Source organism: Helicoverpa zea, chromosome 21 (assembly GCF_022581195.2).
Source record: "Helicoverpa zea isolate HzStark_Cry1AcR chromosome 21, ilHelZeax1.1, whole genome shotgun sequence".
Classification (NCBI taxonomy): domain Eukaryota; kingdom Metazoa; phylum Arthropoda; class Insecta; order Lepidoptera; family Noctuidae; genus Helicoverpa; species Helicoverpa zea.
The window spans coordinates 5,259,072-5,271,597 of record NC_061472.1 but is presented as its reverse complement, the minus strand read 5'-3'; the positions used below and the strand labels follow the sequence as shown (position 1 = coordinate 5,271,597).

At 36.0% G+C, this 12,526-nt stretch overlaps 1 protein-coding gene across 1 annotated transcript; it reads left to right on the top strand.

Annotated features, from left to right (window-relative positions):
• Nucleotides 1-6,702: 6,702 nt before the first annotated feature.
• LOC124640695 lies at nucleotides 6,703-12,162 on the top strand. The gene is made up of 8 exons (XM_047178586.1): nucleotides 6,703-7,204; nucleotides 7,698-7,835; nucleotides 8,604-8,750; nucleotides 9,166-9,300; nucleotides 9,559-9,726; nucleotides 9,952-10,379; nucleotides 10,508-10,598; nucleotides 10,752-12,162. Exons 1-8 carry the CDS (start codon nucleotides 6,929-6,931, stop codon nucleotides 11,073-11,075), a joined length of 1,707 nt encoding a protein of 568 aa, XP_047034542.1. The 5' UTR covers nucleotides 6,703-6,928; the 3' UTR covers nucleotides 11,076-12,162.
• Nucleotides 12,163-12,526: the final 364 nt, after the last annotated feature.

The following is a 12,526-nucleotide window of genomic DNA, read 5'->3' as shown; positions in this document are numbered from 1 at the left end:
CCACTACTATTCGAAGCATTCACCTTAATAAAGATTTTTATTCCGAGTTCCGAGTGTGTGGGGCCGACCCATAGACATAATATTAGTAAACAGGACTGCGCATATAAACCCAAAAAACGAGCCGAGTGAAACAGTTAGTACGGAGGCTGTCTGTCCCTTTCTAATAGGGTGACTATGAGATTAAGCTATGTGAGACAAATACGAATTTGCTAAGATTATTAAACATAGATTAGTATTGAAGTTTTAACTTACGCAGTTTGTGACCTTAAACTACTAATATAGGCTTTTAATAATTAGCGGGAATTAGCAGTATAAAAGCAGGAAGATTCGAAGTGAAGAACGTTTTTTTTTGTATTTCTACTTCATATATAGACTGCTGAGCCATTTATGTCGCCTTTCTTCATTTTTTGGGAAGCTATAACAATAGTACAACAGTTTTAAAATCCATCACCCATATTTTGACTCGTTACAAGAATTCATGGGCACCCTAGTTGTTTGGTTTACGAAAATGTTATTATTAGCTAACCTGTGGAACGATATATTGCAACCACCATAGGATTCACTTTTGCAAGTAGAAACGCAAAACTTTTTCACCATTTTAATAGTTTAAATTGATTAAATACAAAAAAATATAAACAAAATTTTAAATGCTGATTACGCGCCAAGAATGTTCAGGGTTACCGCTAGAAAATAAAAAAAAGCAAAATAAAAATTTATGTTGTTTATGTTTTACGAATAAATTAATACGATTGTTATTAATTTGTTGACTTGCAATTGTTAAAATAAGATAAAAATATAAGTGATTCAATTGTTTTTGGGAAGACAAAACTTTTGATCACAACATTTTTTTATGCTGGCAAGGTGTTAGAAAGAGACAAACAGCCTCCGTTCGAACTATCCCTCTCGGCTCGGATTTGCCTCTGTGTATTATGCAACCAATTTAGTACCTTATTGCGTTAGAATAGAGTTCATTTTCGTAAATATATATTTTGAGCGTGCGCAATCTTGTTTAGTAATATTATATCTATGGGCCGACCTTACTGATACACAGCAATCATTGTCTATGGTATCGAAAAATTGTGTATCTGTGGTGAAAATGGAGACTGACTGAAGTTTATGTACCGTAAAACGGGGTGAATAGCAATGATTTTCAACTTTGTTCTAAGAATTTGTTGTCTATTACTTTTTTTTTAACCACAGATTATTTTAATATCATGTCCGGTATCACAAAGAAACAGCTGAAACAATATTTGTTTAACTATAAGCAAATGTTTTCCAGATTTTTAATAAAATATGTATCATTTCTATTCACCCGACGACTGGGGTCAATAGAAATGCATAAAAGGGTGAATGAAAAAACTGTTAGGGCTGCCCAAAATTACTTAACCAACATGCTAAAATGAAAGGTCGTGTATTTAAAAATTGTTTTGGTATGTAAATGGTAAATGAAATTCAAAATTTGTGATTTAAACTATTTATGTGTTTTTGTTAACATAAATAATTAGGTATGTTTGTATTTTAAACAACTTTATTTTTACGGAATGTAATCTCTTTTCAATAAATTAAACAATGTATACTTCTTATTCGCATTTTATTTGAATTAAATAAAATCAGTATTCTAACATAAAAGTAATAAACATTCTTAAAAAAAAAAACAAATTCTAAATCTTCTGAACGTAACAATTATCATAAAATATATCACATTTAATCGATTTCAGCCTTCATTATGGCTTTGTAGAATCAGTACTACTCCGTAAAAATAATCAAAATTCTTTAAAAAATTAAAACTAAATTCTAAATCTTCTGAACTTAACAATAATTATCATAAAAAAGTTGTTACAGGTAGATAACTTCAGTCTACGTTAGCTCACTAAATGTAAAAATAATAAGAATTCTAAAAAAAACAATAAAATTCTAAATCGTTCCAATTTTACAATTAACAAAGTTTTCACAGGTCATCATCATCCTCTTCTAAAACTTTTAATATTTTGTCACTATCATTATAGTAATTATTTGTGTGTTCTTTCTTTGGCAATTTAATGAGATCTTTTACCATTACAGTCTTGCTCTTCTTTATAATTGGTAATTTGTATTTTTTGTTGTACTGGCCGTCATTCACTAGTTCATTTGATATTATTTCTACTTTATTCTCCTTAATGGTATTATCATCAGCAGTTGTTCCAGTACTGATTGTAACCTCTTCACATAAGCTGTCAAAAAAGAGAATGGGCAGACGGTTTATGTCCATATCATTAGATATTTTGCACTCTAATCCTTGTAAGTTACTATTGTAGTTTTCTATTTCCGTGATACTATTGTAATTCTGCTCTCCCATATTATTATCATAATTTTCGTAAGCCGTAACGTTAACGTAATTTTCCTGTCCAGTATTATTATCATAATTGTCGTAACCCGTGATGTAATCGTAATCTTCCTGCCTTGTATTTCCGCATTTTGATTGTTCCGAGTCGTTATGGTATTCTTCTTTCCATTCTTTATTGTTATCATTATTGTCCTTGTCTTCTGTTTCTGATTTTTTTGTAATATCCTCGATAGCTTTTCCTTTAGTCTCATTGTTTTCTATATTTTTTTTGAAGATTACTTCTTCTTTTGTTTCCAAATAGGATGTTTTCGTTTTCTTTCCAATCCCTTTGCCTTTTCCTTTGTAAGGTTCTATTTTATTAGGGCAATTTTCTTTTTCTTCAATTGGTGAAAGTTTCATGTTTGTAATTATAGTTTTTTTAGCTTTTCCTTTATTTTTATTGTTTAAACCTGATGAACCACTGGTACAGGCATCGTATTTTGTTTTTTTAGGATTTGCCATACTATTATCAACATCAGTATCTGCATAGTCCTCAATTTCTTCTGCAGCGACACTTTTACCTGGGAGTACATTTAGTTTTCTCTTTCTTTTTGGTTCTACAATGTTCATTGAACCATATCTCATTTCTTTGAGGAGTGTTAGAATAGAATCTTCTACAGCACTTTTATGCTCTTCACCTAAGTCCTCGCCGGGAAGTCTGGCTAATATTTCACTTGCATTTAAAGGGCTAATTCCTGTTTTCTTAAATCCAGCAATGATATTATTTGAGGCATTTATTTGCAGATCATCAATTAATAATTTTAATAATTTTGGAAAGCAACCTTTTGGAATTGTGGGTAATTGTCGACCATCTGTCTTTTTCCATTTTAATAATAAATGCCTCCAGGCTCGCTTCATTGGACGGAAAAATGCCACGTCCAGAGGTTGCGTCAGGTGAGTTGAGTTGGCTGGTAAAAACACAAAATCGATGTTGTGCGCTTTACATGTTTGGATCAAATCTGCTGATAAATGTGAAGACAAATTGTCTCCAATTAAGCACTTTCTACCTGGTAAATTCTTAAAATAAGGAACCACCATATTTTGCACCCAGTCCTCAAAAGTGGTTGCATCAAACCATCCAGATGTCGACCTATTATATCGAGTACCCTCTGGGCCATGTTGGATCCAAGAATCATATAAATGAGTTGCCTTGTATACCACATATGGTGGTAACATTTTACCATCTGCGGTACCAGCCATCATAATAGACACGGAAGCCTTGGTATGGTTCAGAACTCTTTCAGGGTACTTGCATCCCCGTTTGATTAGTATTTTTTTCCGCCCAGGGTCGTCCGTCAAATTTGTTTCGTCGTAATTTAAGATGTTAGAAGCAGGTACACCATTTAAAGACTTCTCAAGTTCTATGAAATATTCTTTAATCGTATCTGGTGATACCTTAGCTCTCACACGCTTGATATTTTCACAAACTCTTTGAGAAATCTCATTTTTGTGTCTTAATAGGAAGCTCTGTACAAAATCTGGTCCTGGAAAATTGTCTTTGAATCTTTTATGAATTATACCTATCTTATCAAGATACATTTTTACTATGTACCTGAGATCCAAAGTATCTAAGGGATAACCCCATTCTGCGCATTTGTTTATGTTTTCTATTAAGAACATTTCAGTTTCATCGGATAAAGCTCTTTGGCCTCCATGTTGCTTCATATCCCGCGTACAGTGACGATACAACACCGATTTGTGTATACCATATTTTTTTGCAACTTCTTCTAATTTAACATTTCGGGAAGATGCATACTCTTCCACAGCTTTTTTTATGATCTCCATGTTATATTTTTTATACCTTTTTTTTGTAGGATCGGGTTTATATACACGCGGCATGTTGAATACGGCGGTATGTATCTGTAAATGAAAATAATCACGTTAAAAATATTATTTATTTAATTAATATACTCTACGCGCCTTTCTTGCGTCATGTATGGAGCAATGGAGAACGGTTCTTCACTATCCAGGCTGTAGACAAATTGAAGGGATCGGCGATCCTATTAAGATCGAGCGGGGAATATTCCAGGGTGATAGTTTGAGTCCACTTTGGTTTTGCCTGGCCTTGAACCCATTGAGCACATTGCTAGAGGGTTCGGGGCTGGGCTATCCTTTGCGGAGAGGGGGTCAGGTTATATCCCATTTGCTTTATATGGATGATCTGAAACTGTTTGCCACCACAGAAATGCAGCTGATAAAGCTACTGAAGGTCACTGAAACTTTCAGTAGCTGCTTCAGGATGGAATTCGGTGTGGACAAATGTGCAGTCATGCATGTAAAGCGAGGGGGAATTGTGGAATCTGAGGGAGTACAACTCTCAGATTCTATAAACCTGAGATCACTCTCCGCAAACGATACATATAAATACCTGGGTATGGCGGAGGGGTTAGGCATCAATGTGGCTGTCATGAAACAATCATTACGGGAGCGTTTCTTTAGCCGCCTGAATAAAGTTCTAAAAAGTTCCTTATCAGGTGGCAACAAGTTTCGCGCCTTTAATGGTTGGGTCATGCCAGTCCTGATGTACTCCTTCGGCATACTCAAATGGACTCAAACTGAATTGGATGCCTTGGATAGGAGAGTCCGCACACTGCTGACCGCAGGACTAATGCATCACCCACAATCGTCGGTGATGAGGCTGTACATCCCACGGAAATGTGGAGGTCGAGGCTTTTTAAATGCAAAGACGCTCCACAACCGTGAGGTGTGCAGTCTCAGGGAATGTCTTCTCAAAAGCGACGTGGGTATGCACCGTGATATGGTAGCAGTGGACAGAGGACTGCCCCCGCTATCGTTGGCAAATGGGAACTGGCGCAGACCTGTGGTAGTAACTACCCATGATCGCAAGGAGGTATGGCAGAGCAAACAGCTACACGGACGCTTCTTCGGGGCACTTCATGGCCCCGATGTAGACTTCAATGCGTCCGTATCTTGGCTACGCTTCGGTGACCTATTTAGAGAAAAGATTTGTATGTGCAATTATGGACGAAGTTATCCTGACGAATAACTACCGGAGATATATTATGAAAGACGGGACGGATGACATATGTCGGGCATGTCACCATCCAGGTGAGTCTATCAGACCTATTATATCTGGTTGTTCTCGTTTGGCTAACGGTGAATATTTGCACAGGCATAACCAAGTGGCCAAGATCATCCACCAGCAGATTGCTCTGCAATACAAACTTGTAGATCTTGAGAAACCGTACTACAAGTATGCGCCCGACCCAGTTCTCGAAAAGGACCATATCACGTTGTACTGGAATCGATCTATCATCACTGACAGGACTATTATAGCCAATAAGCCTGATATAGTGGTGATAGATCGATTATCGCGCCGCACGATAATAATCGATGTCGCCGTTCCGCATGACGAGAACCTCGTGAAAGCTGAGACAGAGAAACAAATAAAGTATCTTGACTTAGCGCACGAGGTTGTCGCCATGTGGAATGACGACAAGGCTGTTATTGTGCCGATTGCCGTTACGGCCAATGGTCTAATAGCCAAGAGCCTCGACCAACACCTCATGAGGCTCTCGTTAGGCGGTTGGATCAAGGGACTGATTCAGATGGCAGTACTCCATGATACGGCGCGTATTGTGAGGAGGTTTCTGTCTCTGGGACCCTAACCAGCGGTACCTTGGACCCTATGCCCGATATCGGTGGCCATCTATTTTTTGTATTTTTAAATGTTTTTTTTTAAAATATGTCGAGAAATCAATAAATGAACTTATTTATTTATCAATCACTAAATCTACAGCTCCATACATTATTAGTAGTATTAAATTCTATTAACAGTTTTTGACAACCCTATTTATTTATCTCTATTGACCCCTCATTAGTTGCTATTCAAACATTAGTCGTTTCTATTATTCCCTACTAGGTTTCCATTAAACCCTTACTAGAGTTCTATTCACCCTTCAATAGATTCTATTGACCCCTTATATACAATAAATTTACACATACTGTGATTTTAACAATTTTTTTAAGTTTAATAACGGATTCTCACTTACCTTCACTGTATTTTTATAATTTATTGTACACCTAATGAGATAAACACATTAAAAAGCACAAATCACAACTTTTTCCAGCCTTAATTCAAAAGTTTCGGCAGTTGAATAAAACACGTTCACAGATGGTCGACTTTGAAATGTATTTTGAAGGATAAATGTCAATTTTGACAATTAAAAATTGTTGCCAACGCAAAGAAAAAATGTTGCTGTATTAAAATTTAAAATTCTACCAAAATTCTTCAACGAAAGCTACTGATATATTAACATTGTAAACTTTCCTGATTTTTTTTCTATTCACCCCGCAATTTCTATTCACCCCATTTTACGGTACTTCTGGTACATATTTCGTAGTTTGCAAAGTTCGAGTTTGCAATTTCGCAGTTTGCGTTGCGATCAAAATATTGTTTGTAAAGCACTAAATTCGTATTCAGTTATATTATATATACTGTTAAAATACTTTATGCAGGTGTTAAATACTAAACGTTGTGTAGTTTCACCACAGCACAAATTCCAAATAATGGAATTTTTATAGAGAGCTAGTTGGTTCCCATCCATGGATATGTGCATAAAATATCAGTCTGAAAACATGTGGAAGTATGTTACGCGTCGGATCAGGGATACGTGTGAGCGGAGTGCTAATACCTTCGATAGATGCAGCACTACCGTGGCCAATGGAGCTGCCATTACCGATGAGAAGAATGACAGTCTTCCTTGCAAGTGGCTTGCGCTCCGTGGAGGATCTAAGCCATATCAGAGTGATAGCGGCGCAAATACAAAATGGAGCTTCGAATTCGACCAAGACAAAAATTGGAAGGGTGCCATACCATGGGTATGTTTGTATTTGGTAGATTTATTTTTATCACTGACATAATACTTTTATCAGCATTATCTAGAATAATGTTTTGGCCATGATAGCTGTATGATTAATTTGGTACTATAGTGGGATTTTGTTAATGCAAAAATTTGGGAAACTCGAACCAATAATATCAATGATCCAGAAAAATTCTCACATTAATTTCAGGTGTTTTTATCAAATTAATGACATTATGCATCAATATTACTGATTGACTTATACAAACCAATAAATACTTTGATTGATTCTATCATACAATTCTTTCCCCATGTCATAGCTACATTGACCCAACTAAATGTTGTTTAGTTTAGGATGAACACACTAATTACCATAATACCCAAAACTCTATAGAATCAATTAACTTCTAACTGTCGAAATATCCAAATTGGGCATAGTCACCAAAAAGAAATAATAATAACAAACTTGCTATATGCCTTTTATACTAGTTTAAGAGAAATTTTCTTTTCAGGCAAATGATAAAAATGTAAATCATGATAAAACTACTGGTTCATCCCGCTGGTTTCCATTTTATGCCAATTCTGAAGGAAATCAGTGCAAGTGGAGTTTGGAGCAGCCAGCTACTGCACATAAGAGTGTTGTACCATGGGTAAGTTGCTTGATTTATATAGAATGCAATATAACAGAATCTAAAAGCCTTGAGTTGGTGTGGCATAGATTGATGTCCTCCTAGCCGATTATCGGCTACTGTGGCTGTTCTCATGTAAGAAGATTAGCCAACTGCGCAGGACATATTATAGTGCACAAGCATTTGCGCAGACACAGGTGCACTCCCTATTCCTTCACTTTCATAGCCTGATTTGACGGCAATCCAACACGACCGGAGAGAGATCAGGCGCAGGACCAACATTTACGCGCTCTCCAATGCACGAGTGTATCAATCACCAACATCGAGGCTCTGGGTTGCTTTGTCAAAGTCTTCTAAAACCCACAAAGCTATTTCGGCCCAACTCGGGAATCGAACCCGAGACCTCGTGCTCGGCATCCACACTTGCGACAACTAGACCAACGAGGCAGTGTGGCATAGAACTGCCACTCAGACAAAGGACATGTCCACTGCTGAACATAAACAACCTCCATTTATTTCATAAACGTCTGATTGGAAGTGGCCTGTCACTGTGGTTAATATCACATAATCAATACCTTCTTAGTATGAGAAGAGGTGTGTTGTCTCAACATTGGGCCAAAAAATATGATTTGAGTGATTGTTTTTTATTAAAAGACCATTAGGTAAAATCATTTAAGTAAAAAATTATTACAGGCATAGCAATATAAGTTATGCCCTTACCTTTGGCATTAGGCTCCTTGGTCCCTGAATAAAAGCTTTCAAACTTATCAAAAAATTTCACATTTCTAGGAGAAAGTGACAAATGAAAATCACTTCAATGATGAGCCTAAGGCCGGGCCACCTTGCAAGTGGTTCTTTGCCAAGCACGGCAGGAAGGCTAATGATTTGAAATGGGATTTCGATCAAGATAAAACTCTGGTGGCTGAGGTACCTGTGGTATGTATCAATTATTTATTTTCTTAATAGTAATTAAAATTGTTATAATTTTCAGTCAACATAAATTGTTTTCAAAAATTTTCATTCATATCAAAATCAAAAAATCATTTATTCAAACTTGGCTGCAAAACAGCACTTTTCCAATGTTAAAAATATACATTTTCATTTACAATGTATCAAAATTATTTAATACAATAATTAGAATAAATATAGGTACTTTTTAAATCTCAAAAAATCACTGCTCAAGGCAGCCCTGAAAATATATGACAAACAAAACTATATCTGTGCCAACTGAAACTGTATGTAAAATGGTGCAATATGTATCATTGTTTACATTTCCTGATACTTTGATAAAGGGTTAGTTATTTCATAAGCAATAGACTACTATGTATTTGAATAAATCAACATATTTCAGGAAAATGTGTCTAAAGAGGAGAATCATGCCGGTCCACCTTGCAAGTGGACGTCATTCCGTAGACGCTTTGGACCTGGCAGCAACAAATGGAACTTTGAACATCTCAATAGCACCCAGACAGATGTTTCACCATGGGTATGTGTCCAAAAAAATGTGAACCTTTTGTGTCCTCTATTGTATTACATAGAGCAGATTTTGTTGCAGTAAATTGAATTATTTTGACATTGTTCTGCACCTATAAACTGTGCTAAATCAAACTTTACATAATTAAATAGTCCTTTTCTGTACTTGTACATAACATAGTCTCTATAAACTGTATTGGTATTAAATTACTCCAAAAAATATTTGTTTGTACATACTCCACACCTAATGAAAATCAATAAATGTTTATAGAAAACAGCTGACAACACACAAAAGAATGATGACCAGAAAGCCGGACCGCCTTGCAAGTGGCTCTCATTTCGTAAATGTCGCAAGTCCTACCAGAATGGAAGTGGAGCAAATAGCAGGAAGTGGAACTTTGAGCCTATCAACAAAACTTGGATGGATGCCATCACATGGGTGTGTTTACATTTTGCAGATTTATTCAGTATTGACCTGATTTTTTTTGCTATTGTGGTGATGTTAACTTGGACACTTTTTTATATTATCTTCTATTTCATTGTTATAACTTGTTTTGGTCATAAAGCTACTGGTTGAAATCCAGGCATAGAATCTCAGTTGATGAAGTATTGTTAAACAATACAGACTCTCAGGTTTATTTTTCACAGCAATTTTTCTTTACAGAGTGGAGCAGCAGTTTTGGGATGGTATACTAGTCAAATGATACATATTAAGCTGAAAAATCATTGCCGTAGTCTTGAGAAAAGCTGTTCATCTAGCTCTTCTGTGAACAGTCTACTCTGCTCTGTCCTACCATGCGTAGGCCACATGAACAAAAATGACTATTATATCAGTTCAGTGGAGAAAATCGAGAAATTGGTCTCTGATTTTACTCCGACTGTGCATTTGATGGGCAATGAGGAAGTCGCACACACACGAAAACACGAGAATCTTAAAACTCCAGAGAGTATTCCTACGACTATATCTGGCAGTAGCAATAGTACGGACACTACAGATGATGACTTGGGCAAGGTGCTGAACTCCATTGAAAACAGACTTGGACTTGCTGCTATTGAAAACGGACAGTACCAAGATGGACTTGGTTTACTAAGGTTTGGTATTTTTTTTAATTATATCCTCGCAGAGGAGTTGTCACAAGTAATAGCAATATATAGCATTATGTTTAAACAATTTTACTATATGGTAAATTGTACTAGAACTAATATAACAAATTTTCCAGGTCTGCAGCACATCGTAATCATGCTCCAGCTATTTACAACTTAGGGCTGTGTTATGAAAAAGGGTTAGGAGTAACTGCTGATGAGAAAACAGTAAGTAAAATGCATATGATAAAAGTAACTTGCTTCGTCACAAAAGTTAACCTGTGCTTGCTCAAATTACCTGGTATTTTGAGTCTAACATGTTCTTGATGATGACTTTAATGCACCACAACCTTATTACATTTAAGCATATTAATTTCCCAGGCAATGGAGCTGTACCGGTCTGCAGCAGCAATGGATCACCCCGAGGCGCTATACAACCTCGGCATATACTACGGGCAAGGACGCGGCGGCCTCAAGCAAGACCAGGACACCGCCGTGCGTCTCCTTCGCCTCGCCGCAGTGCAAGGCCAACAAGCAGCCATCGACGCACTCAAGTATCTTGACGTCAGCATTTCCGAACCACGACACAACGACGTCAACACTTGGACCTACCAACACGCACCGTTCTCAACACACGAACAAATCGTCCCAACGCAAAGCAGGATTTTTGTCGACAATATCAGTTTCCTGCAAGCGAGGGTGTAAACCAGTAAATTTAATTTTAATTGGCATTTTTGTATTGTATGGTGGTGGTCAATGCATCTTAAATTAGTCGCTAAGCTACTAATCAATACACGCATAGCGTGATCAACGTGAGAATGCACCATGTAATATAATTACATGATCTCTTCAAAATTATAATTTAGATTTTTTAAGATGGAAAATTTTTATTACTTTATCAAATAAGTGTTGTTTCTTTTGAGTTCATATAACACCTAATCTTCCAAATGCTAATCAAGAAAATGTAAAGAAAATAATGTTTTAGAGTGGAATCTTAAAAAACTTTTTCCTCTTCTCGCACAAAGTCAGTGAAAAGATCGATTAAGTTTCTCAGGCTCAGTGTAAGCAGAGTCTAACTGCCCGGGTTACACTGACTGAAGGTATGTTACCGATGAGATTACCACTGCCACAATGTATACCAGGTATTAACCTCGCCAGAGATACATTAGACACTGTTGGCCTTACTACAAAAACTTTAACCACTGTTTAACACTTGTCTAAAAAAAATGTGGCTCCAAAATGAACCATATGTCAACGTCATAATTTGACATTTTTTTAGACAAGTCTTAAACTGACGTTAAAAAGTTTTTGTGGTAAGACGGTATATATTCAAAAAAAAATTGTTCCTTGAAATGTAAGCACATGAACAAAGGTATTAACTTAATATTTTTTTGTTTTTACCTCAACAATCATATGTTTTGGATTATGCGCTTTTTGTGTTGTTGCAAAGAATAATATGGTACACAAACTTAGAATGGAACTTGCATGCCCATTTTTTGTACTATTTTCTGACAATATAATGAATTATCCGCCTATACTTTCGATATACGGAAGATACTAACGGCCGGTTGCATTTTTTAGTATTCAAGTATATTTTACGTGTACTTGAACTTGATTATTTTCATTGACAAAGTAAATATTAACTTCTTGGGTAAGCGCTCGCAATTCACGATTCATTGTTACCATATTTATGCAATCGGCTTTTAGTATGGGCCTTCAAAAATTGACATAAAAACAATAAACAGAGCAAAGACGACACAAATAATGTACCAGTAGAAAGTATTTGTTAAAAGAAAAAAAAAATGAAAATGTAACCGGCCTTTAGATTATTTGTTTTGCTTTTTGTTCAATTGTTATTGCATATTTTGTACTAGCCTTCAAAGGCTAGTTTAATATTTAAGCGATAATGATAAATGTCCTTAAACAGAAAGGTCACTTAATTTTGAGTGGAGTTTTCAGTCTTAATAATAAATTCTGCAAAGTTATTAAGCGCCACTCAAAATTGCTTGGCTTTTAGAGATCAAAGTTATAAATTTTAACTAAGTATCCGCTAGTTTGGCCAACAAAAGTGACCAAGAAATCCTACTGTTTTATGCACAAACACAAATTTATTTTTCGTCTGGTCATCTTAATGTTCCACTTTTGTTGGTCAGATT

Bases quoted from the DNA above. Each gene is read 5' to 3' on its own strand.
- LOC124640695 (XM_047178586.1), top strand. From the start codon at position 6,929: ATGGATATGTGCATAAAATATCAGTCTGAAAACATGTGGAAGTATGTT. The intron at 9,727-9,951 runs GTGTGTTTACAT...TTTTCTTTACAG, and splicing joins GGATGGATGCCATCACATGG to AGTGGAGCAGCAGTTTTGGG. The intron at 10,380-10,507 runs GTTTGGTATTTT...CAAATTTTCCAG, and splicing joins GATGGACTTGGTTTACTAAG to GTCTGCAGCACATCGTAATC.